The sequence below is a fragment of the Mesoplodon densirostris genome, chromosome 6, assembly GCF_025265405.1.
Source record: "Mesoplodon densirostris isolate mMesDen1 chromosome 6, mMesDen1 primary haplotype, whole genome shotgun sequence".
NCBI lineage: Eukaryota > Metazoa > Chordata > Mammalia > Artiodactyla > Ziphiidae > Mesoplodon > Mesoplodon densirostris.
In genome coordinates this window covers 13,605,137-13,633,074 of record NC_082666.1, presented here as the reverse complement: position 1 = coordinate 13,633,074, position 27,938 = coordinate 13,605,137, and the positions used below count along the sequence as shown (strand labels likewise).

At 39.1% G+C, this 27,938-nt stretch overlaps 1 protein-coding gene across 3 annotated transcripts; it reads right to left on the bottom strand.

Moving 5' to 3' along the window:
- Window positions 1–313: 313 nt before the first annotated feature.
- RAB14 (RAB14, member RAS oncogene family) lies at window positions 314–26,464 on the bottom strand. 3 transcript variants are annotated; one of them, XM_060100884.1, is made up of 9 exons: window positions 26,188–26,464; window positions 23,636–23,730; window positions 16,594–16,652; window positions 15,452–15,505; window positions 13,768–13,945; window positions 8,540–8,606; window positions 4,587–4,674; window positions 4,204–4,234; window positions 316–3,205 (listed from the first exon to the last, which is right to left on the bottom strand). In XM_060100884.1, exons 3-9 carry the CDS (start codon window positions 16,643–16,645, stop codon window positions 3,028–3,030), a joined length of 648 nt encoding a protein of 215 aa, XP_059956867.1. In that variant the 5' UTR covers window positions 16,646–16,652; window positions 23,636–23,730; window positions 26,188–26,464; the 3' UTR covers window positions 316–3,027. The 3 variants fall into 3 exon arrangements, with proteins under 3 accessions (XP_059956869.1, XP_059956867.1, XP_059956868.1); XM_060100886.1 differs by lacking the exons at window positions 23,636–23,730; window positions 26,188–26,464 and adding an exon at window positions 25,654–26,006 and having other exon boundaries at window positions 314–3,205; XM_060100885.1 differs by lacking the exon at window positions 23,636–23,730.
- Window positions 26,465–27,938: the final 1,474 nt, after the last annotated feature.

Here is a 27,938-nt window from a genome sequence, read left to right as displayed (position 1 = left end):
TTTCTTCCTAAACTGCCACATGAACCCTCTCTATATTCCCACATGAACAGGAATCATTTGGTCTTCTGTTAAGGGGAGTAAATTGAGCCACACATTTATAAGAAAAGAGAACACTTAAAACATGTGTGGGCAAAAAAGTTCCCCAAACTGTAGTCTTCTGGAACTAGAGGTGAGGTAATTAACGTGTAAAGCCAAATAAACACCCAGTTCCAAAAGACATCTTTCCAAAGAAACTTTACTACCTCTAACTAGTATTATGAAAACACCACCAACCCCCCCGCCCCGGCCCAAAAAAAAAAAAAAAAAATCAAAGTTACTGCATCAAACACTTTATTGTCCATGAAAAATACTTGAACATCATACTGGAATGTCTAACGCATAGAGTACTGAGCACCAATTACTAATCAGGAGGGCCTCATAGGTGCAAGGGCAACGAGTAACCCAGAAAAGCAGGTGACCACACAAGTAGTAAGCTCTCCATGGATTAAAAATTAAAAGAATTTCACATTCTCTCCAAAGTGTACTTGCCCAGTGTCTGGCACACAGATATTACAATATGACAATTTGCTTCTCTATTTTTGAGCACCCAAGTTTATTATAGGGGATTACACATGCAAATAACAGAATTTGGCCCCAAGTACAGTCAAGGGAGAACACTATCAGCCACCAAATGTGCTGATCTCACACTGAAAAAGGTTGAAAAACACTGCAAGTGTGATCTGAACACAAGGATAAGACTAGCTCAATTACTGGGTGATGTGGATTTATATGCTACTTATGTAGACTTTTCTTTTTAAACAAAAAGGACAATTCTGAAATAAAAACTGGCAACTTATGCCAAATAACTGTTTGCCTGAAAAAAATATGAAATCCTGTTATAATTCAGAAAATAATGCAAACAATTTTAATTTAATCTAGGTACAGGTACTTTATTTACAAATATTTAGATTAATAGCATTTTGTTACATCAAATGAAGAGTACAGCAGTCTGAATAACTCCTGTCACAAAAACAATTAAGACCCACTGTAACTAACTTTGGGAAATCAGGGGACTGCACCTAAACAAGCCACAGTCTTTAGTTTGTGATTGCTACCTTATATCCCAATGGGTGGTTTGTTTGTTTTGTTTTTGTAAATATATACACACACCAGCAGGTCATGGTCCCTGGGCAAGTCCCTTGTGATGCAACAGTGTAAGCAAAATGGATCACTGTTAAGTCTTTAACAGAATACACTGATCTACTTCAGGTATCTTGTTTTTTAAAAAGTTAAACAAAGACAGAAAGGTGAGTCCACAAATTACCCAAATCCTATTTTTCTGCACATTCCAGTTTTGGCTTTTATTTAACACTGACTATACAATACTCTGGTACTACCACATGTTTACAACCCAGAAAGCTGTATTTTTGACGTTAGTGTCTGTAAATAGGGATTTAAAATGTGTATTTTAAACACAACAGTTGAGCTGAGAGTGCATTGTATATAATATACTGAGGTTTACCTATCCTACTTCAAATAACTTCTCAGTTCCCAGCCCGAACCATAAACTCAATTAGAAATCAATCAACAGAAGTAAAGAGCTTGGTAAAACATAAGTTTGCTTTCTAAAGAAATAAAAGATTGTTTCCCTTGCAATACAGTATTCTGTCAGTGGCCAAACCACCTAGTGCAAAGTAATAACTTACTTTGTATCAGCACAAATATTGGAACACCGTTAGAAACACTTTCCCTTTTACAAAACAGTTTATGCCAACATGACATAAAATAGCCCCTCATACTAAGAACACGGGGGATATCTTAGATTATTTCACTGTAGTGTTAAAAATGCACAATTTAAAATCCCTTAACAGCAGACCTGCAGTTCTGGCTGTCTGGTTCAGAATCTCACCATTCCAAGAAGATACAGGTATAAAAGCTTAAAATGTGCAATAATAAACCCAGCCTTTTTTCTTTTTCTATATAGTAAGGCAAGAAATGCAGCCTGTAATGCAAAACGTTTACAGAAAGAGAAAAGCAGGTTAGCACATTATTGATTGCACAAGAACAGTTAAGAAAATCAGCAGGTAAGCCACAGTGCAAAGATGGAACAGAATCTACTAGTGTTAATCCTCTCACGCCAGGAGCTCCTTCCAGCATAATGTCCCCAAACACTGCCAGCACCAAAGGGTGGAGCCAGTATATCCTGTGAACTGCAGTTGTGTCTATTTCTTTATGTGAAATGGAAGGGAGTAACACAGTCACATATAGGTCATACTGTACAAACTGGTATTTTATACTGTTCCAATGCCAGTAATCAATTTATTTTCTTCATTAAAATAATATACACAGAATGTATTGTTAGTTCGGTTCCTTCAAATTTTATACATATTTACTTTCTGCTAAAGAGAAAAAGATAAAATGGTGTAAAAAAAAAAGGATAAAGCTATTAATTACGCACAAGAGAAAAGGTAAATGGATATTTTCCCTGTGCAAGGCTAAGACAGAAGCAAACCGCCTCAAGAAAAATGCCACCCACACAACAGGGAATTTATCCAACAAAAACAAAAGGCTTTAAAGGACCCCTTCTCTATCATCAGAAGTCACTTCACAGCAATAAACTTATGGGTTATAACAGACATACCTGAACAGTTAAAAATGGGAAGAAAGGCTTAAGATATCATCAAATTAAACCGTACAATGAGGCAAAGCCTTGCCAAAAAGAGGGAGGGGTAAAACTCAAGTCCAGCATCAGTGCTCAGTTTAAATCATGTATTGGTGACATACCTATCACAAGGACAATCAAGGGGGAAAAAAAGTCTAGATTTACCATGCAGAAGAGATTTATTACTCTACTTGCCTTTGATAACCTGATTACATCTAGTTGTTTAGCAGTTTAGTATTGTGTTAAACTGTTTTTACAACAGAGTTGTTTTTTCTTTTTAATTAAACCCAGTAAGATGTACAGAAGACAATGAGGCAGCAAGTAAAAAGTACTGCTTCCAACAGACAGAGGTGAAAGGTCAAATGAGAGCCACGGCAAAGAGGTCACTAGCAGCCACAGCCTTCTCTCTGGGGTTGGGGTTCACTGGTTAGCCGGCCTCCCTGTGGGGCTGAAGGTTTGTGTTGTACGCCAGACTCGGCAGCATTCAGATCCAAGCTTCCATCCTGAATGTTCTGATAGATTTTCTTGGCAGCCTCAAGGAAAGCATCTTCTACGTTCTCTCCCCTAAGAGGCAATTGACAACTTTATTGGCGAACCACAGCTTTCTACAACAGATAGGACATGATACACTGACCTTTTGCTAACCTTTAATCAACTGGCATGATGTCTTCGACTCAGCCACTATCATCTAATAAGGGACTACCACAAGACTGAGCTAAGAGAACAACATGGGAAAATATTTTCTGTGGAAAGCATATAAACAATACTAACAGCTCTTTCTACAAATCCTATTTGAAACTATGTGCTCTAATCATTAAAATGCTATATATTAATATATAACAATAATTAAGACAGGCCATTATAGTGGGTATTCCAAACAGAAATGAAGTTATCTCCAAACATATGCAGAACAGTATTCCAGGATTTGTATGGTCTGATTAGCCAAGCATGAACTGTACTCTTCTTATCATGCTTAGCCATGTTCACACTTGAGTTCATCTCCCTTAGGACTAACAGTACAGATGAGGCTAAACAAAAAGGGGCTAACTTTTCACCACTGCAAGCAATTTTTGGCTTAATAAATGAAGAACTATGACAGCAGTGCTGGGGTTCAATAATGAACATGGAATAACAATTAGAAAATGTTAATTATGCTTCTGATTATTCTTAGACATTGAATATTTCCTTAAGTCATGCTCTTTACTATAAGAAGAAGCATTAAATCAACAGGTTGACCAACCTTGAGTCCAAGATGCCAAATTCAACCTTGGTTGTAAAAGTCAAACACTTCTGAAATGTTAACACAATTTCATTTATTAACCTGGCTTACCAACGGGTATAAGCAAGGTATAATATTTTAGGGAAAATAACAAAAAACATTATTTTGAAATGTGAAACAGGAAGCAAAGGGATGTCTGCTGACTGTTTTCCCTGCCATAAGCATTACACATTTATATATTATACATTACATGTATATACATTATACATTTTTTAATGTATGGTTCCACTTTGAGAAATTTGAATGTAATTAAAAATGATCTACTAATTTTAGCCATACTTACGTTTTTGCACTTGCTTCAAGGAACAATAAGCCTAAAAATAAAATTCAGACTATGAAGGATATTTCGAATTAACTTTCACAAGGACACTCTCTTCAGTAACATCTGAATAAAAGTTTCCCAACAGCTTTCAGTACTCCTTCTATAGTATTTTATTAAAGACTATATGAGTTTGAGATGGAGGGAATCTTTACATTTGTCATTAAATAACTCTACTGCCCTCAAATATTTCAAACACATTTTGTTATTTCCTCATTCTTAGATTTGAGCAGTTTGTATTTTTAAAAAACTGTCAAATAATCTGCATTGTCAAAATCCCACCTATCCCTAGAAATTCTCCCATGTGTGACCCAAAAAAGCCATTAAAAATCTTAAAAGAAACCCACCATTTTCTTCAGCAAACTGTTTGGCTTCTTCATATGTAACATCTCTCTGTGCCTCCAAATCTGCTTTATTTCCTATGAGAATTATTACCTAGTTTGTGACCAAAAGAAAGACATCTTAAAACGAAAGAAACCATTTAAATCACACATGAAAATTCTGAAATCTAAAAATCTTGAAGAAAAAACAAGTGGGTCTAAAAAGGAAATGAAATACTAGCAATTATCCATCAGACAGAACTACAGAATCATGAAGGTATTAGTATGAAGAGGGATGTCAGCAATGACCTAGGCCAGAGGTTGACAAACTCTGCGAAGGGCAAAAAGTATGTATTTCAGGTTTCTGGTCACTTTGCATATACTTCTTTTTTGACTTTTTTTTTTTTAAACAACCCTATAAACATGTAAAAACCAGTCTCAGCTCTCAAGCCATTTAAAAACAAAACAGTCGTGTTTTGTTTTTGTGTGCCTGAAACACATCTGGTCTAGGCCAAAGATTATGATTTATCTGAGTAAGACTACTAAGGGTCCATGGACAAGCTCCAGGGTATCTGTGAATATACTGAAATTAAGCACAAAATGCTGTAAACAAGGACATTCCCTGGAAGAGAAGGTTTGTGGCTTTCATCAGATTTTCACCTGGGACCCTCAAGAAAACTTTACAACTACTAGTTCAACTTCTCAGGCTACAAGTAAGGAATACTCAAATAAGGACTTCTCAAAGGTCACTCAGTGAGTAGTGGTAGGTGGACATTAGAAGTCAGGTAGAAAATCCAAACTGTGACCATCAAAAACTGTCCTCAGGGCCTCCCTGGTGGCGCAGTGGTTGAGAGTCCGCCTGCCGATGCAGGGGATGCGGGTTCGTGCCCCGGTCTGGGAGGATCCCATATGCCGCGGAGCGGCTGGGCCCGTGAGCCATGGCCGCTGGGCCTGCGCATCCGGAGCCTGCGCATCCGGAGCCTGTGCTCCGCAACGGGGGAGGCCACAACAGTGAGAGGCCCGCATACCACAAAAAAAAAAAAAAAAAAAAAACCTGTCCTCCCCTACACTATCCCTAGGCTGGACTAAGTTTGTAGCAACTGATAACAAACAAATGACTGTGTATCCATGATAGAGGACAGTGGGGGTGGGAGGACGTATATGCAGTGGGTTCAAATTCAAGGCAAAATATTACACACCTGTACCAACTCTGGAGCCATTTATACCAGTGAAGTTAGGCTGAAGTTAAAGGCTGCTCTGAAAAGCTCTAAGAAAAACACGTGCAGCCTTGGGAAACGGGGCTTCGGCCTTTACTGGAATGAGCCGGGGGATAAACTGTCTCTTCCTATGTATTTTTTGACACCAACTGGCAACTCCCCCCATCCCCCCGCTTTTCCCCTTCAGAACAGATGTGGTAATCCAGATACAGATACTTTAGAAATGGACGGTTTCAACTAAAAGGGATTTCCACCATTAACTCTTTTTCATGTGAAATTTCAGGCCCTGGCTGACCTACTTTCAAAAAATGCTGTCCATGAAGTATAATCATTTTGACCCGAATGTAAACCTTCAGCAAGTGAGCATTCTTCAATCAGTGTGGACAAGTGCCCACTGAGGAGAGAAAGAAGTTTTCATATATAGTCCACTAGTCTTCAAAAGAATAAGGCAATAACACTTAAAAAAGGAAATCAATTTTTCAAAAAATATCAAAGTTGGTCAAGTCACGATGGCTTAGTAGTACAGGGCCATTACAACACAGGTGCTCAAAGCAAGAAATGTTTGCTTAATGGAAACACTGCCTGCTCTCCACTCCTTAAGAATTTCCAGGGCTTCCCTGGTGGCGCAGTGGTTCAGAGTCCGCCTGCCGATGCAGGGGACACGAGTTCATGCCCCGGTCCTGGAAGATCCCACATGCCGCAGAGCTAGCTGGGCCCGTGAGCCATGGCCACTGAGCCTGCGTGTCTGGAGCCTGTGCTCCACAACGGGAGAGGCCACAACAGTGAGAGGCCCGTGTACCGCAAAAAAAAAAAAAGAAGAATTTCCAAAATGCTTCCCATCATCATGAAAGGGGAGGCATAAAGTGGCATGCTAACAAGACAGAGGTACAAAATATACCACCAACAAAATGAGAAAGTATTTAACTTCCACACGAATCAAAGGCAACGTTACAGAAAATGTAACATTTGCACTGGACCTTAAGAGATTTTCTTTTTTCTAAAGATCCGGTAAGATTTTAAGAGGCATAAATGAGGCAGGAAGGACACGGCTAATTTTTTTATTACACTCCTCTAAGGACCCTGTACAATAAGTTGTTTTCTTGCTGTTTTTAATATTTTACCAATACCTGAACATAACTATAGAACCACAAAAGCTTACAGAAGAGTAGAGGGGTCCTATATACCCTTCACCAAGCTTCCCCAATAGTAGCATCTTACATACTTACTGTACACCCTCAAAATGAGGAAAGCTGACATTGGTACAATCTAGAGTCCTTACCCAGATTTCACCAGTTTTACAGGTTCTGGAGTGTGTATAGTTCTATGCAATTTTATTGCAGGTATAGATTTGTGTCATCACCATCAGGATACAGAACTGTTCCATCACTTCAAAGAAACTGCTCTGTGCTGCCCTCTTTATAGTCAACTCACACTAACACCTTTCACCCCCATCGCTAACCCCTGACAACCACGAATCTGTTCTCCATCTCAATAATTTTATCTTTTTGAGAATGTTTTACATAAATGGAATCATACAGTATGTCATCTTTTGAGACTGACTTTTTCATTCAGCACAATGCCCAAAATCTATCTAATGTGCTGCATTTATCTACAGTTCATTCCTTTGTATGGCTGGGGAGTATTCCATAGTATGGACGTACCAGATTGTTTCACCATTTACGTGTTGATGGCCATCTAGGTTGCTTCCAGTTTTTGGTTATTGCAAATAAAGCTGCTGATGAACATTCATCTATAGATTTGTATGTATACCTACAGAGGGTTTAATGGGATAATGGAAAGTTCCAGACACAGTCCCTGGCATAATAGGCAAACCATGTTAACTGACTATCAATATAATTAAATTGCTGTTCCCTGATGAAAGCCAATCTTACCACTGATTACATATTTACTAAACCAGGCCACTGCCAGGTGCTGGGGTACAAAGCTAAGTGAGACACAGGCCTTACTCTCAAAAAGCTCAGAGTCAGTCACAGATCTGTGCTTTTCCTCACTTGTTCCTGGAATACCCTCAACAGAATCTACTGAAACCTTTTTACCCCTCAAGTCCCAGCTCAAACAACACCTCCTCTGTAAAGCTGGTTTCTCCAGATGGCACTGCTCATACTGGGTCCTCACCACCACCACCAAGTAACTCTATTTCTAACCCATATTCCACTCTGCTTTTCAGTATAGTTATCTGTATACCCACAGGTAATCTCCCTGCTAGACTATAACCTTTTATGGGCTAAGGACCCACATTCATTTTTGTATATTGCAGAGTCTGGCATGGTGGCATGAATATCTCAATAAATAAGTATTTTCTCAGACTGGCTAATTTTTTAACGCATGCAGAACTCTTTTTATTTTTAATTGAAATTTTACTGAGACTTACATGCAGTTGTAAGAAATACAGAGATTCCCTAGTACATTTTGCCTAGTTTCCTCCAATGGTAACATTTTATGAAACTAATGCAGATTAAAGTAATAGTTTCAGATTTCAGAGTCTCCACTTGACATGAGATCACCACCCAACTCATAACTTTCATTTTTTTAACCACAAACATGAACAAAAACCAAGTATAAGACACAAAACCTGGCATAATCTGTATTTGAAAAGAACGTTTTTTCCTCAATTAATTTCAGAATAAAGATTCTCTCATTCTTAGTACCCAAATACAAAAAAAGCCCACTTAGCAAATGGCTTTCCTTTCTGGGTCAACTTAGATCTTAAGTTTTCTGTATAATAGATGTCATTTAACTTACAGTATTTGGATTGGTGAGATTCCTTGCATCTGTCAACCAGCTGCTTAAGTGATTATATGTACTTCTTCTGCAAAAATTAAAGTTTACATTTGTGACTGCCACAGATGCCATTTCAACAGAAAAAAAGAAACTTCAACAAATATTTTAAATATACACTTTAATCAACAGATCCTAAAGAAGTATTTTTGATTTGACTAGATTGTTACACTAAAGTACAACTGTGGAATGCAAACATATACTTTTCAAAAATCTAGAAAAACCTATTATTTTTAAATAAATAACTCGATAGCCAGCAACTCTGCTAATTACTTACACGTCAGGAGTAAATTTTTTACATTTAAAAGAACATCCATAAACAGACCCATAAGCAAGCAAGGAATAACTTTAAGAAACTGATGGAAAACAATTCTAAACTCAGAGTTTTAAAAATTGGCTTTAAAAAGACATTTAAGGGCTTCCCTGGTGGCGCAGTGGTTGAGAGTCCGCCTGCCGATGCAGGGGACCCGGGTTCGTGCCCCGGTCTGGGAAGATCCCACATGCCGTGGAGCGGCTGGGCCCGTGAGCCATGGCCTCTAGGCCTGCGGGTCCGGAGCCTGTGCTCCGCAACGGGAGAGGCCACAGCAGTGAGAGGCCCACGTACAGCAAAAAAAAAAAAAAAAGACATTTAATACATTTGACTGGAAACTGAAATCCCCAGGTATATCAGACAGTGAGTTTATCCTAACTCTGTACTCATATTTACCAGCAGCTAAATCATTTGGGGATTCAGACTGCCTTATTTCTCCATTTTCTCTAATCCAAGAGTTTAAAAACTTATAGGGTCCTTCGCACTAGCCAGGTTGGATCTAAGATAATAAACAAATCCAAATAATTTACAATAATATACAGAGTATATACTATTACTATTAATTAGACTTTACCAAAAAGGTCAAAATTTTTTAAAATTTGTAGGTTAAAAATATTTCTGACTTCTACAGACTCACAGAACATTAATCTATCTTACTCATTTATCAGGTGAGGAAACAGAAGCCCATAAAGATTTTAATGATTTCAGAGCCGCACACAGAACCCTGTACACACACTGTGTCCTTGAAGTGTTTCGAGTTCAGCCTTGTGAATATATTCCATGATCTCCAGCTGCCAGTGCTCATATAAAATCTGATATTCGAAACACTTAATCCTTTCCCAGTGAGAAGTGGAAAGAATTCTTTACTCAGACTCTTTTTTTCTGTGCTATTTTACATTATACACAAATCACCACCTAAATGTCAAAAAAAAGTCACATTAAAACTTTTTTCCCAATGCTTTAAAATTTTCTAAGCAAACAATGGTCAAATATAATTCTTAAAAAGCACAAGCCTTGGGACTTCCCTGGTGGCGCAGTGGTTTTAAGACTCTGCCTGCCAATGCAGGGGACACGGGTTAGAGCCCTGGTCCGGGAAGATCCCACATGCCGCAGAGCAACTAAGCCCGTGGGCCACAACTACTGAGCCCACATGCCACAACTACTGAAGCCCACACGCCTAGAGCCTGTGCTCCACAACAAGAGAAGCCACTGCAATGAGAAGCCTGCGCGCCACAACTAAGAGTAGCCCCTGCTTGCCCCAACTAGAAAAAGCCCGTGTGCAGCAATGAACGCGCAATGCAGCCAAAAATAAATGAATAATTTTTTTTAAAAAAAAGCACAAGCCTTATCACTCTTTAATACTTGTAGTACTAGCATACCTTGCTTTTACCCAACACATCTATCTTGCTTTGTGCACAAAACTTTATACAACACAAGTCCAAAAATATTTATACTGATTTAGATCAATTTTAAAATGTCAAAGCTGGCAGCAAGAGTGAATTACAAACTGCCAACACTTTGGTAAACAGAAAAATCTACACATCCTTTGTAAGTAGTATCAAGATCACGTAAACTGAATCACTTACATGTACATAACTTCTGCTAATGCTTTTGGTAACTGTCTCATTACTAATTTAAAATTCACCAACATACTTTCAAATCTATAGATATAATATCTCTCTATATATTGACCCAAATATGCATTAACTGGTGTTACTACTGCTAAAAAAAAAAAAAAAAAGGTGCTAAAAGATTCCCTAAATTTGGTGTGATGTTAGATATGATATAGCAAACAATTGATATAGCCAAATAAACGACCATGATAAACTATGATGTCAATTTAGGCAAGTACCCTGTGACAATGAAGAGTTAATGCTAATGGACTTGCCTGGTGGCGCACTGGTTAAGAATGTGCCTGCCAATTCAGGGGACACAGGTTCGAGCCCTGGTCTGGGAAGATCCCACATGCCGCGGAGGAACTAAGCCCGTGCGCCACAACTACTGGGCCTGTGCTCTAGAGCCCGCGAGCCACAACTACTGGGCCTGTGCTCTAGAGCCCGCGAGCCACAACTACTGGGCCCATGTGCTGCAACTACTGAAGCTCACGCGCCTGGAGCCCGTGCTCTACAACAAGAGAAGCCACCGCAATGAGATGCCCGCACACCGCAACGAAGAGTAGCCCCCACTCACCGCAACTAGAGAAAGCCCACGTGCAGCAACAAATACCCAACGCAGCCAAAAATAAATAAATAAAAAATTTAAAAAGTGTTAAAGCAGAGACTTTTAAGTTTGCAAGATGCCAATGATTAATAATAGGGAAAAAGGGGGAAAAATCAGTGACATAGCTGCCACATCCATGCTGCTACGAAGTATCACTTTAACAAGAAAAAGTACCCATCTAAAACCTGAAGTACTGTTTTTTTTCAGTAACAGTTTTATTGGGATATAACGAATATCACAAAGCTCATCCTGTTAAAGTATACAATGTAGTGGTTTTTAATATATTCATAAACTTGTGGCATGATCATCACTCTAACTCTATAACATTTCATCACTCCTAAAAAGAAACTCTATACCCCCTAGCACTTACTCCTCATCCCCTGGCAATCCACTTTCTGTCTTTATAAATTGGCCTATTCCAGGTATTTCATATAAATGGAATCATACAACATGTGACTGTATGTGTCTGGCTTCTTTCACTTAGTAAAATGTTTTCTAGGTTCATCCCTTTATAGTGTGTATCAATGTTTCCTTCCTTTTAATGGCTGAATTATATTCCACTATATGGATATACCACATTTGTTTATCCATTTGTCAAATGATGGGCATTTGGGCTGCTTCTAGCAAAGTACTTTTGATGACTTGAATAGACACAAATTTTCTCAAAAGTAGTTACTATGCTTAAAAGCTATGTTTAAAAGCAAGATATATACACGTATCAAATGATCTTAAACTTATACAACCTTCTACGTTGACTGTATCTCAATAGGCTGGAATTAGAAAAAGAACACATAGAGAAAGCAAAACAAACTACAACACTATAGCTAGATAAACTTAAGCACACATCACAGTATTTAAATTTTATTAATAATGAATGCAGGGCTTCCCTGGTGGCACAGTGGTTAAGAATCCTCCTGCCAACACAGGGGACACAGGTTCGAGCCCTGGTCCAGGAAGATCCCCCGTGCACCACAACTACTGAAGCCCATGTGCCTAGAGCCCATGCTCTGCAAAAAGAGAAGCCACCACGAAGAGAAGCCTGCACACCGCAATGAAGACTAGCCCCTGCTCGCCGCAACGAGAGAAAGCCCACGTGCAGCAATGAAGACCCAACGCAGCCAAAAATAAATAAATAAATAAATAAAAATTTTTTAAATAAAATAATGAATGCAGTTTTCAATTATGCAAAGTCTTCAGGAATGTATCTCTCATAAAAGGATGTCTGTACAGATGGACAGGTTCTTTAACAGTCTTCCCACAAAACTATTTACCAATTGTCGGGCTCTAGTGAAGAGCATTAAGGCTGTTTCACTCTGTTTTGCCCTGAGACCACCCAATTCTAGAATTTAGTAAAACTTCAAGCACTATAATTATAATCATCCACTATTTTTATTCTAAGGCAGCATTTTCCAAAGGGTGTTCCTCAATAAAATAACCTTAGAAAACACCAAATTAAACAAACTTAAAGAGTTCCTTTACTACAGAACTTCTCAAGGTCCTATAATATGCTAATGTGACTCTTCAAGAGGAAACAGTGTAAAGCATTTCCCAAAAGGAAATAACTTGAAAGTCTATTACTTGGTCCCACTCACCAATTCCTACCCCACCCAAAAAGTGAGACAAGAGTCACACTAATTTAGACTGGCACTTTGCATTAACATTAAAGGTGATCCAGTTTATTTTCTAGCTTACAGTAGATAAACGGCACAGAGTTTAATGAAGTGGCATAGTATTCCAAAGTCAAACATTTAGGATCCAGTTTTGTTAGTTTGTATCAATTACTTTGAGTTTCCAGAAACAGAGTTGAAATAAATTTAATCTTGCTAAATGAAGTATCATGAGCTACTTCAATCCATTTTAGGACAAAAAAGAATTTAAGTAAATAAACAATAAAATACTTCAGATGCAAGTATGAGAACTTTTTATAATCTACCATGGTGGGTTAGCAAAACTACTTAATTCCTTGCTTGACCTTATTTTGAAAAGGTGTGGGGACTTCCCTGGTGGCGCAGTGGTTAAGAATCCACCTGCCAATGCAGGGGACACGGATTCGATCCCTGGTCCGGGAAGACCCACATGCCGCAGAGCAACTAAGCCCATGCGCCACAACTACTGAGCCTGCAAGCCACAACTACTGAAGCCCGCACACCTAGAGCCCGTGCTCCACAAGAAGATAAGCCTCTGCAATGAGAAGCCCGCGCACCGCAACAAAGAGTAGCCCCTGGTCGCTGCAACTAGAGAAAGCCCGTGCGCAGCAACGAAGACCCAATGAAGCCAAAAATAAGTAACTAGAGGCTGAATAGAGTAACTCCTCAAGATCTGCTTGCTTTCTACTGAAGTGAAAATATGTGGTGTAAAATATTATTTCACCTCAAATAATTCAACTGATACTGCTTTTCAAAACAGTATTCTTTCACTCGCTCCACCAGCATCTCCTGAAGTTTTTCTTCAGTCATACTCACTTTCAGAAAGGGAAATCAACAGGTTATATCAAGTGTTACACATGGCAATTTAGAGAAAAATCCATAAAACCCAAATAAGCTCATTTACAGACACACAATTACAAACTATAGAACGCCTAAATCAATAAAAAAAGAAACCGCACTGCCTAAAATAGATTTCTTTTTTCAAGTATGAAGGTTGAAAATTATTAATCTCTTACCTAGTGATATCATACACCATAAGTGCTCCCGCAGCTCCTCTGTAGTAGCTTCGTGTGACAGCCCTAAACCTCTCCTGTCCTGCTGTATCCCAAATCTGCAGTTTGATTTTTTGGCCACTAACTTCAATTATTCTTGTACCAAATTCAACACCAATTGTATGAGGACAGTCAGCCATAACTGTTAGGGAGGAAAAGAAACAGAACATTCCAACTTGCAGAAATCTTCAAATTAAGACCAGTGGGGAAATAATCCACTAGTAAATCAAATGACTTATTAATGCTTGTAGGCTATAAACAGACTAAAGCTTGCACTAAAAAAAAAAAAAAAAAAAAAATTAGCAAAAACCCAGAAGTAAGGAGTCACAGAGATGTGATTGGAACAAGGGTCAGCAAACTTCTGTAAAGAACCAAATAATAAGACTTCCCTGGAAATTCCACTGGTTAAGACTCCGTGCTTCCACTGCAGGGGGTGAGGGTTCGATCCCTGGTTGGAGAAGATCCTACATGCCAGGGAAGATCCCGCATGCCACACTGTGCGGCCAAAAAAAAAAGAACCAAATAATAAGTATTTTAAATTCTGTAGGCCAAAAAATCTCTGTCACAAGGACTGCATTCTGCTGAAGCACAAGAGCAGCCATAGACAATACGTAAAAAATGGGCATGGTTGCATTCCAATAAAACTTTATTTCTAAAAACAGCCAGTGACTGGATTTGGCCCACAGGTTACTGTTTGCTGACCTTTGGACAAAAAGAATCTGCTAATGAAAAATAAAGATTTTAATAAACTCTTCATAATACCAACATTATACTATTTAGCCTTCTGACAATTCTTACATATAACAAATCAATCAATGGTTTTAGGACTCTAGTTTTTGGTCAAACAAATATTTATCTTGTAAAATGTTATCAATATCTCAAAGAAAGTCACCATGTTTAATATATATTTATAATTATATATTGTCAAGTTATATACGTCTAATCCAACAGAACAATTTTATTAGTCTTTTCCTTATAATTAGGCCACTGAAAACCTAAACCCACTATTATTCTCTTCTACAGTACACACAGACTGCTGGACACTTCATAAAATGTTACATTAAGCCAAAAAATGCCATAGAAATGATTTCAACTACTGGAAACAATTTCAACTATATTTAGCCTATCGGTTACATAAAATAAAATGCCCCCTCCTTCTACCACCCAAGACAGAGTAGTACACTTTGAATCTTAACCAGTCATGAATGTAGAAAGAATTCCATCTTAAATATTTCCAATCTATTATTATTTAGTTATTAGCAAATGATGTATTAATAAATTTCCCCCAATAAGATAATTTCTATAATGGAAAGTCAGAGAACAAGAAGAAGATTACTTAAATTTGACACTGTAATATTTTTTTATTTTTTATAGTATACATTTTTAAAATTTCAGTTTATATCATCAAAAAAATCTAAACAAGTCAATCAAGTTATTTATGGCATAAAAAGTCAACACTCTATACATACAGGTATATTTCATTTTGTCTGCACCTATTAAAAAAAAATCACTTCCTAAAGACAAAAGTGCATATATAGGGAAAGGTTATATTTAATTGCACAGAGTACACTGAAAATGACACTTTTTAAAAGGTAGGAAAGTGACAATAAAGAATTTACTAATGTTTTATCTTACATATTGAACTTACACTTTTTTTCTGTAAACTGATGAAGCAAGCAAGATTTTCCTACTCCCATGTCCCCTGTTTAAAAAAAAAGTTTCAAGTGGTAATTTTATTTCTCAATTTTATAACTCTTTATAATTTTATACTCTTCAATGATTGCTATACCCCTTCTACCATATCACATCACAAACTTCTGGGGCACTTAAAAAAGTTTTATTTCCATAATTTATGAGTTCAAAAGATCCTAAAGGTCAGTTTTCACAGCCTTCACCAGTGACAGAATCTGGTTATGAATTATGTTAATAAATAGACACCAGCTGGCAAAAGCTTTTTAACAGAGAAACATAGTATTTTTTACTTTGAACTATTTCAACTTTTTTTGTTTTTTTCCCTTAACCCATGCAAAAAAGCCAGAAACTCCTAGGAGTGACCAAAAGGGCAGCATATAACAAGTAGAAATAATAAGTTTGGGAAGGTTGATTCACTAGATCCCATCTTATCTCGTATTTCTTGTAGAATTCCACAAAAGAATGTACATCACATGAAAATCGTAACAGAAGAGATATCATCTCTAACTGTACTAACAGCAATTTAACCTTTGATGAAGGAAGCATTACAATACAGTCACATAAGCTCAACATTAAACCAAACTGTTCTAATATGAATTAACAGAATACTATGTATACTTTCAACTGTGCTCTTAAAACTGTATCTGGATAAACAGCATTGTCTTAATTTGAGCTAAATCTCAAAACTTATTAAGAGAAAAACCACCATTATATTTTATGTATCTTACACAATTACTCTGAATCTTTATCAACTGTTGGAATCCAGGGGGCTCTGAGAGCTTTCATGTTATTTCTGGAATGTATCAGCACTCCTACGAAGTTAATCTCATTCCCAGTATTAACAAACTTTCAGGTAGCCCTCAAGAAAAACCAACATCACTTCAAAGATACCCAGCTTTGTACTACAGAAGTACCCAGGGTCACAAAGCAAAAGGTACATCATTGGTACAAAAATAAACCTTATCAAAGGAGCTTTAATTTTGCAGTGAGAAAGAAAATCCTTCACTTCTTCTGGAGTACTACATTAAGTATTAGCATATAAATATTTTGCATTTTAACCTTCTTTGGAGAACAAGAGTATAAGTTAAATAAACTTACCAATAATAATATATTTAAAGATGTAAGAGTAGTTGTATGGTGCAGTTGCCATTGTGGCACTAAAAACAAAGAAAACTGTGTTACTTCAGAAAATAAGTATACACAAGTCACCCAAGCTGTGTATCCTTTAAAGATATATAAAATAAAGCACAGTGATTATAAACAAAATGTTGGTTACAGTATCAGAGCAAAACTGCATTTTCCAAAATGATCAAATTCACTTAGATAAACATGCTTTAACGTTCTCATGTATTATCCCCAGAAATATAAGAACATATATAAAAACAATTCCAATATTCCACTTTAGGAAATACCCAATAAGAAATGCTACTCTGAAAAATTTCAAACAAGAAAATCTTTATAAATTTAAGTTAAATAGTATCATCATTATAAACAGTCCTCCTCCCCTATTAAGGTCTCCATCCCTGTTAACTGATGAATACTGATGACCTATTTGTTTGGAACTCTTTGATTTTACAATAGAATGTTATAAAAACTAACCACCAACTTATAAACACAAAATAACCTTTTTACTCTACCTGAAATTATCAATTAGCATAGCATCCAAAGAAAGAGTAACCATATTATTTCTAAACCAAATAAATGTCAGAATTAGAACCAAATGAAACTGTTGTTCTCATAGATTTTTTTTAAAAAGTCAATTATTGACAATTTCATATAGCTCAACCTAATATAGGATTTGAAGATTAACAATATACCAAATGCCTGCTATACATTATTCTAGGAGCTAAGAGAAATAATGGCATATTGTGGTTGTAAAATTTGGAAGTTTGTTTATTAGAAGGTATTCTTAAAGATCACAGCCCATTTCTTACCCTCAGAGAAGACTTAACCTAAAGAGTTCTAATTTCTCTTCTACTTTTAATAACTTAAAAAAAACTCTCCAATTTATTCAAACAAATGCCTTGAATGTGTCAGACACTGTGCTAGGTGCTAGAGAAATAAGAGGTGAATTCTAATGCTGGTAATAACTTACAATAAATTTTATTCCCCAATAAAAGTGAAAGAAAAATATTTATTCTCAAAGCAGTTTTCAGGGAATTCTCTGGTGGTCCAGTGGTTAGGACTGCACGCTTTCACTGCCAAGGGTCGGGATTCGATCCCTGGTTGGGGAACTAAGATCCCACAAGCCACACAGTGTAGCCAAAAAGCAATTTTCAGCTTAAGATAAAAGTTCTTCATAAATATGAAGTTTTAACCCTATTTTTTCGAAAATTTATTTCCAGTATTTTTTTAATCTGGATTTTACTGTTTTGGCCAACTGTCGCATACACAAGCCATACACTTATTATGATTGGGGAAACTCATTTACTGAAATTAACACCTTACTGTATGTCATATTTCAAATAAAATTTCTAAGTAACTAATAAAATTTAACCTGTAGAAGAAGTACATATTTAGAATAAGTGAATTATTGTTACCAGGGAAGAGGAAGTTGTCAATTACAGTAAATTATTAGATAATCATTTCACACAGTATAGTCTTCCCACTTAGCTGTATGAACTACATTCAACAAAAGTGGGACATGATGTAACACACTTATAATCAGTCACATCACAGAAAACTCCCTTAACCAGTTCTTTCAGGAAAGAGTTTCTAGTTAAAGTAACTCTGATTCTGAACATCATACTAATTTCATTCCCTTTTTCCAGAAACAATAATGAACTTGGTCCTGAGGCTCAAACTGGTCTGTATTATCTACTACATCTCTGAACCAGATCCTAAAGACAAGGAAAAAAATAATCTCTCACAATAAAAATGATATTTAAAGGTTATTAATTTCTTCTTGGGCTGCATTTCTCTCAGGTTCTTCTCATCTAATTCTTTTTTTTTTTTTTTTTTTTTTTGCGGTATGGGGGCCTCTCACTGTTCTGGCCTCTCCAGTCGCAGAGCACAGGCTCCAGACACGCAGGCTCAGCAGCCATGGCTCACAGGCCCAGCCACTCCACGGCATGTGAGATCTTCCCGGACCGGGGCACGAACCCGTGTCCCCTGCATCGGCAGGCGGACTCTCAACCACTGCGCCACCAGGGAAGCCCCTCATCTAATTCATTTTTAACTCCTCTTTTAACTTCTTTTTCCCTATTCAAACTTGGGGGAAGGTAATTAGTCACCTTTAAATTACTGTTACTCTCAAGCTCTCCCTCTTCTGATTTTCCTATTTCTTTTCTCTCTTCTAACTGAACATTGTAGCTGTACATACTTTGCTTCCCTTCATTTTATGCTAAAACTGTGGCCTCTAACAATCCCAGTTTCTACCTGAAATGCTCTAAAGGCTAATCATGAAATTATAAATCAATTCTAGTTGTACTAATTTGTATATTGCTAATTATCACACAAGCATTAATTAATTAAATATCTACTGAGATGACTAATTTTGAATTTTTTTTAATTTCCAAGCATTAATTATTATAAACTATTTCCAAATAGAAGAGAATGATCCCTATTTCAAACTGAATACCAGCACCCTGTCTCCACCTCACTACACAATTTTCTGGTCAAGTTTCTTAAAAATTACAATAAAAATCCTAAAAGCAGAGTTAAAGGAGAACTACTCAAACTTACTAATTTCCGTAGATAGGAAAGCAAAAATATCTAGCACTGTAGCCACTAACACAACAAGTCCTCTTTTTATTATTCTAAGGTAAGATACTAGTTAGGTTTAAATAGACTCCCATAGTTTATTGATAGCGTTCACTCAAAACTACGTATTTGCAGTAGAATCATGTTCAAGTGGCACCTTTTAACTATTAATTATGCTTAATACTGCTTTAACTAAGGATTTCTCAATCTCATTTCTTGAACATGAAACATACCAATGTTAAGGTGAGGAATATATTTTTAACTAGCTTTTGGAAGGGAGAAAAAAGTTTTTCCCCTATTACTTAAGTGTGCTTCTGCTTTACGTACTTTGAGAACTCAAAAAGTGAAAAAAAAAATGTGGTATTGGGAGAGCAAGAAATGTTGGTTGAGTTCAAACACTCTGAAAACATGAGTCCACTCAACACTACAATATCCACTAATTTTTAAATCTTGGTAATATTCTGTAATTTGTGCACAGCAAATGTGTGACTGGTGTGATTAAAATGCACCTTACATGTTTTACAAAAATCATTTGAATAAAATTCACATATAAATAAGATCTCCTTTAACACCTTTTTCTTAAAGACAAGAAGCAGACAAGTCATTAAATATGTGATGAACAATGTGTAAACTAATAACAAACACAATTGTTATAGTTACCATTTATTGGGCACTTAACATATGCCAGGCAATGTGCTGAATACTTTACATGCTATTTCATTTAATCCTCACTACTACCTTTATATAAAATGGTGACTATTATCCTCATTTCACAGGTAAGACTCAACAGGTAAGTAATATGCTCACGTCACAGAGCTAAGTGGTCAAGTCTATACTGAACCTACAACTGTTCTGACTGCAGAAAACCCTCTCTTAATCACTATATTATCTGGCCTCCTCCACAGTTGAGATGCACCATAAAACCCTATAGTGGTACTTTGGGACACAAATCTTTCTCAGTTCACTCACTTGGTTCTAACTTAATATTCTGAATAGGCGTTATTAAATAACTACATTCAGAGGATGCACTATGATCAGGATTTGTAGATACGGATAAGTGATAATACTAGTAACAACGATTCATATTATATCTACTTACAAAAAAGTTTCTGAAGGGAACTAACATTTGTTGAGAGTAAACCATGTGAGGATGTGCACTACTTTCCCCTATATTGTCTTGTATAATTCTTACTCATGTCTACAACTCTGCAGAGTCATTACCATTATGTCCGGGGAAATTCACTAATTTGGTTGGTTTACAAAGTTAGCAAATAGCAGAGTTGGAACCTGAACCCAAACCTGACTCCAAAGAACATGATTTTCTCTATCTAAAGTAGCTCATTAAAAACATATATACATAGGTTGATAACATAAAAGCAAAAAATCAAAATCAGAGAAAGATGGAGGTTAATTAATACTCAAAGTTCAGGTAATAGTTTTACTATCAGTCCATGTAAAATTTAGTCCTAAACTTCCTGGTTGTCAAGAAGAGTGTTTACCAAATGCATATTAAACACTACTAATTATTCTGTGGCCCCATTTAAATACTAACTGCCTAATGATGCTGTAACAAAGGATTTCTCAACCTCATCTCGTGAACATGAAACATATACCACTGTTAAGGTGAGAAATATATTTAAAATGGGGTATGCTATTGAATGAAACTCTGCAGCGTGCTTTTTTCACTTAACAATATCATGGATCTATTTCCAGGCCAATACATATAGATGTAAATGGTTACTAAATGCACATTAAACACTAATCATTGCTGGGCCAAAACAGTATCACATAGTCTCCATATACGGCATCAGACACCTTTCCAAATAAAACTATACATATAAATGACTAATTTTGAAATGTGCAGATACAGATGTGAAGGTAGGTACTTTCATATACTCTGCTTGTGGGAATCTGAAGTGTCACAATACTTTGGGGAAGTAATCAGTATATTTTAATATTTAAAAAACAACCCGGGCTTCCCTGGTGGTGCAGTGGTTGGGAGTCCGCCTGCCGATGCAAGGGACGCGGGTTCGTGCCCCAGTCCGGGAGAATCCCGCGTGCCGTGGAGCGGCTGGGCCCGTGAGCTATGGCCGCTGAACCTGCGCGTCCGGAGCCTGTGCCCCGCAACGGGAGAGGCCACAACGGTGAGAGGCCCGCATACCGCAAAAAAAAAACAAAAAACCCAAATTACCCTTTGGCCAAGAAACCCACTTAGAAGTAGTCTACAGGGCTTCCCTGTTGGTGCAGTGGTTAAGAATCTGCCTGCCAACGCAAGGGACATGGGTTCGAGCCCTGGCCCGGGAAGGTCCCACAAGCCGCGGAGCAACTAAGCCCATACGCCACAACTACTGAGCATGAGCTCTAGAGACTGCAAGCCACAGCTACTGAGCCCATATGCCACAGCTACTGAAGCTTGCTCGCCTAGAGTCCGTGCTCCACAAGAGAAGCCACGACAATGAGAAGCCTGCGCACTGCAACAAAGAGTAGCCCCCGCTCACTGAAACCAGAGAAAGCCCACGCACAGCAACGAAGACCCAACACAGCCAAAAATATAAATAAATAAATAAATAAATTTATTTTTAAAAAAGTAGTCTACAGAAACAAAAGCATCAGTCCATAATTTACAGGTGCAAGTGCATTTAATGCAGCATTTTTACAGCAAAAAACTGGAAACAATCTACACACGCGTCAACAGGGAAATGACTAAAGTACATCTGTACTATGAAATAATATAAATCTAGTTTAAAAACCATTTAGATATAAGTATTAACCTGGAAATATATCCATGATTTTAAGTGAAAAAGAGCATGCTGCAGAGTTTTATGATAGCATATCCCATTTTTAAACACATACACACTCAATCCTATATGCATATACTATGGAAGGATATACACCAAGCTGTGAAAAATTAACACACAGATTGAGAGAGGAAAAAAAGGGAATATTATTAACTTTCTTTATATATCCCTGTGAGGACACTATAAGCATGTACTATATTCATTAGTAATATTATAAAATATTAAAAGTAGAGAAAAAAAGACAAATATTTTTAAAGCATTTTTATATATAATTCTAATACAAAACAAGAACAAACAAAAAATCCCAGTCATAATACTTCCAACATTACTTCCACATTTACCAATAATATGGGGAACATCATATGAAGTGACTCGTGATTAGACTCAAAAAACAAACAGGAGGGCTTCCCTGGTAGCGCAGTGGTTGAGAGTCCGCCTGCCGATGCAGGGGACACGGGTTCGTGCCCCGGTCCGGGAAGATCCCACATGCCGCAGAGCGGCTGGGCCCGTGAGCCATGGCCGCTGAGCCTGCGCGTCCGGAGCCTGTGCTCCGCAACAGGAGAGACCACAACAGTGAGAGGTCCGCGTACCGCAAAAAAAAAAAAAAAAAATACAGGAGAATTCCCTGGCAGTCTAGTGGTTAGGACTCTGTGCTTTCACAGACGAGAGCCCAGGTTCAATCCCTAGTTGGGGTACTAAGATCCCACCAGCCCCGGGGCGCAGACAAAAAAAAAAAAAAACCAAACACACAAACAGAAAACACCCCAATAATGGAGGGTATATTTTCATTTTCTTATGGTTTGACTCCTTGCTGTGTTAACTTATGCACTTGTCTGACTAATCCTTTCACAACTGTTACACAGCTATTTTATTCCACTCTTAGAACATAAGATGTTACTGTGTAATTTTTACGTAACTGATTCAAGACAACACAGGAAAAAAACAACCCCCTGAATAAAAATATTCCCGGTGATTTAAATTCTTATCCTTATTGTTAAAATTAAGTGGTTTTTTTTTACATGAAAAACACTGTTAAAAGCACCTGAGCCAGGATAAACTGCATTTGTGATTCCAATATAAAAAAATTTTTAAATTATCTACTAGGCACAAAGCCTTATGCTAGATTTTGACAATACAGTAATGAAATTATACAATACAGTAATGAAATACATTACAATACAGTAATGAAATAAAGGGGTCCCCCTCCCTTCACGGAACTCAAGAAGAGAAGCATTTTGGTGTGCTTACAAGCCCACTAAAGTGGAATGCTACTTGATTTGTCAGTTAAGTGGACACAAAACTTTGGGAGTTAATCTACTAAACTAATCTAATCAAAATGTATGCTCAATTTCCTTTCCTCAACACTAATGCAACCTCTGAAAATAACCCGCTCATTTCTGAGACGCACTTTAAAAATCACCTCACTTTTGACAAGATATTTAAAGTCACACTTTTATATAAATTAATAATGTGATAAGAAAAAAACAGATTTCTCTTGTATCCCGAGAAAGACAAAATTTTCCACCTAATTATGACAGCATGCTGTGAATAGGAAATAAAGTACTTTACTATTGTACCTCTGTCCACAGAAGGAAAGTACTTAGGAGGAAAACAAAACAAAACTAAAACCCTGCACTTACCGTTGGAGTTAAAAGGATTAGCAATAAGTGAAAAATTTACTGATGAAATGATGTCTGAGACTTCCTTCAAAATAATTTGGTAGATGGAAAAGAATCTAAAAAAGAGTGGATATATGTATATGTATAAATGATTCACTTCGCTGTACAGAGGAAACTAACACAACACTGTAAATCAACTATACCCCAATAAAAATCAAAACAACAACAAAAAACAACAACAAAAAATAATTTGGTGGAGAGGTACAGTTGTATATAGATGAAAGGAGACTGATCACTGATGACACTGGCTGATGGGTATATGAAGGCTCAATATACTACTCCACTTTGTATATGTTTAAAATTGTCTAGAAAAAATAGTTTCTTAAAATAACAGTATCTTTGATACCTCTATATATACACTGCTGACTCCCGGCATGCCCAGCATTTTTAATCACATAAAAATGTTTCATGCTTTTTTAAAAAAATGAAACATCTCTCAATAGCCCTAGTTTTAAAATATCTTATTTGCCTTAACCCAAAGTTTCCTCTAATTGTACAATATCTTACTGAGATTATGCAAAGATATTTAACACTGATAATAATCAGTTGTAAAAACACTCCACATTCTGTTGCATAGCTGAAGTATGCAACGACTATAAAGTGTAACATGAAATATAAAAAACAAAATTTTTTAAATGTAGCTTTAATTCCAAGGAATTTTTTAGGTTATTAATACCTAAAGGTTTTACTTCTTTACAATAACTGCCATTTACTGAGTGCCTATTATATGCCAGCTACTTTATAAGCAATCTCTAATTCTAAAAACTAACTCATTTTACAGACAAGGAAACCAGCTCAGAGAGGAGATATACCCATGGTCATATACTACTAAAGGGAAAGCTAAGATTAAGGCCCAGGTCTAACTCTACAGCTCTCTAAAGCCATGCTCCTCGCAATCAACAAATATTAAACACCCACTACGTGCCTGGCACTGTTAGAGACAACGGGGCACTTACCATATTCCAAGCAATGTGCTAAGGGTTTTAAGCCCCGTTTAATCTTCACAACAACTCTAAATTGTAGGTACAGTTATCCCGTGAACAGATAAGGACACTTAGTCCGAGAAGTAACTTAAGGTCACTTAACTGGGAAGTGGCAGTACGGGCGTGGGAACCCTCCAAACTCCTAACCATTACATGTCTCAAAGGCATGACCAAGTAAATGGATGTAAGCAGAAATCTGAAGAAACGTTTGGGGAAGTCTTGGGGGGTGGGCGAGTGGGAGCTGGGTTCTTGCAAGGTCAGATGTGTCCTCAATAACCACCCCTAAATAAAAGGCAGTTGTGAGAGTAATGGAACCGAGCGGTAAACTTTGCAAGAGTCCAAATCTGGACTCTGACACTTGCTGTGGGACCACCAGGAAAGCATTTGCTCTCTGCGAACCCCAGTTTCTCCTTCAAATATAAAACGGAAATCTTGCTATCTCTCCTCTGGGGACTGGAAAATGAGGACTGGCAGTGTAGTGGCCGACACGACGGACTCCGGGTTCTAAAGGAGTAATCAGCTGTTGTTACCCAAATGCAAACATAGCAAAAAAGGAATTAAGCTGTAGCTACACTTTAAATGGTCCTGTCTGTAACCCTGGCCTAACCCGAGTTGGCCTGTACCATCATTAACCAGCCACATCACACCTTCAAGCCTCAGTTTCCTCACTTGGGAAATGGAGAAACTCTACGTACCCCCCAGGGCCCCGTGAAGCAAGATAAACCTGTGGGAAGACACCTAAATCCGTGTTTGGCACACGGTAAAGTGCAAACCACCGAAACACGCTTCTTCCGCCTTCTTTTCTTAAATTCTAGAAAGGCCAAAACTTTTTGTCTTCGTTATTTCTAGATGCTAGCTAGCATCGGGGTCTTAGAGGATCTTAGAGTCTTAGAGATCTGTGATCTGTAAGGTCACAGACCTTACAGGGCTTCACCCAAACCAGAACCTCGGACGCCCAGACCCCTGCCCAGCCCGAGTCCAAGAGAGCCTACCCACATCGACAAGGACGCCGGAGACGGTCCAAGACGCCGGCGGGGCTGCGGGCTGCTGCGTTTTGTGCTCGGGGCCGGACGCGGCCTATGGGCCGGGGAACGCCACGTCCGGGGCTCGTGAGCTGCAGAGCGGCGCGGCCCGCGTGGACAAACCCGGCGGGGGAGGTCGGCGGCCGCCGAGAGCAGCGACAAGGAGACGGGGCCCGCGGGAGGTGCGAGTCGGCCCAGGCCGGCTGAGGAGGCGGAGAAGGCGAGGCCGAACACACCCTTGCCCACGCCGCGCCCCGGAGCCCTCGACTGGGCGGGGAGGACCGGAGCTTCGGCGGGCACCGCGTGGGGACACCCTCGCCCCCGCATGGACTCCTGTCAGGCCGCCGCGGCGCCCACCGCCGACTCCGGGCTCGCCGCGGCCTGACACGGCCCACCCTGCGACGCCCCTCGCCCGCGCCCCGGGCCCGCCGTCGTCCCCACCCCCGGCCCGGAGAGAGCCCGGCGAGGAGGCCCCGGCCCCCCGGACACTGCGGAAGGCCTGGGTTACCTGGGGGGTTGCTGGTGGCTGGGCAGCTTTCCGGGAGTGAGGGGGGCGTCAGGACGAGGAAGAGGAGGGCGGGCGCAGCAGGAGGGGGGCGGGGGCGGTCGGCCGAGGCGCCGGCAAGCAGCGGGCAGGCCGAGAAGCTGCAGACGCACTGGCGGCAGTGGCGGTGGCAGCGGCGACGCTCCTGCGGCTCCCTCAGGGTCTTCCTCGGGCACGTCCAAGATGGCGGCGCTCGCTGCACAGGGTTTCCTGTCACCCTCGCAATGGGCCGGACCACAAAAGAAGGGGGGAGGAGGATGCGCACGCAGCTGGAGAAGCCCGGAAGAGTGTGGCCGTGGCCCGGCCTGCTGGCCACGCCCCTTCCTCAGTCCTCCCCTCTGGACTCGTCGCAACGCCGCCGAACCCGCCCCTCTGGTCCTCGCGCCCGAAGGGGCGGAGGAAAGCGCTTATGCGCAAGCGCAGTTGCGCGTCCTCGCCTCCTGTGGGAAGTTACTGCGCAGGTGTCGGTAGGACGCTGAGGTACGTCTGGGTCCTGCAGCGCTAGGGTTGTAACTATGGGGACTTTTTACTATTTTTAATGCTAGCAGCTACCACTTACTGGAGGCTTACCTTACACCGACCACTGTGCTAAGCACACATTTACTGAATTCATTCAACATGTATGTATCAAGCGATTCGTACCTAACGGTGAACACGGCACCTAGGTCCCTGTCCAACAACCTCAGGAGGTACATATCTCCATTTTATTGATGGTGAAACTGAGGCTCAGATTGATCAAGTCACCTGTCCAAAATCATGCAGCTAGGAAGTGGCACTTTCTGCCCTATGTTTCACCTCTGTCCCTTACAACCTCCCTTTGGGGGGTGACTTTGATGGGAGGAGAGAAATTGTGATGGGAGGAGAGAAATTTGATGGGAGAAATTTGAAGGGGGGAGGGAAATTGTGACATTTTTCAGAATCTGGCCACCACCTTTTCCAACTTAGTCTGCTATATCACCTCCCCAGAAAGTTTAGCGCACCCCGGTACAAGGCCGCATTCTGACTTTCATGGGCCCCGGGCACTTTTGCTTTGCGCTTGTGGATATATAATATATATATTTATGTAGTAGATAATATTTATTTAATATATATTTCATATTTTACAAATGCATTAATATACAGATAAATATATTAATGTTATATAGCAAGTCATTTTCTTCAACCTAAAAGTCCATTTTTCTCTTCTGATTTTTTTTTTTTTTTTTTTTTCTTTTTGTGGTATGCGGGCCTCTCACTGTTGTGGCCTCTCCCGTTGCGGAGCACAGGCTCCGGATGCGCAGGCCCAGCGGCCATGGCTCACGGGCCCAGCCGCTCCGCGGCATATGGGATCCTCCCAGACCGGGGCACGAACCCGTATCCCCTGCATCGGCAGGCGGACTCTCAACCACTGCGCCACCAGGGAGGCCCTCTCTCTTCTGATTTTGAACTTAAACATTTTTATAGACCCCTAAAAGTATTGTGGACCCTAGGCACTGTGCCTGCTGTACCTAATGGATAAGACAGCCCTGGCTCAATCCACCAAAATGAAGTTCAAGCCTGCTTTTGGCATTCAAGACCTTTCATAAGCTGGTTCTGCCATGCGCAAGTGAGATTTCATTGGAAAAATGTATGGGAATTTACAAATATCTTTTTTTCAGAACGATCTGAGAGTGAATCCCTGCTCTACAACTTACTAATGATATCTTTGGGCATGTCACTTGATTTGTCAGATCTTC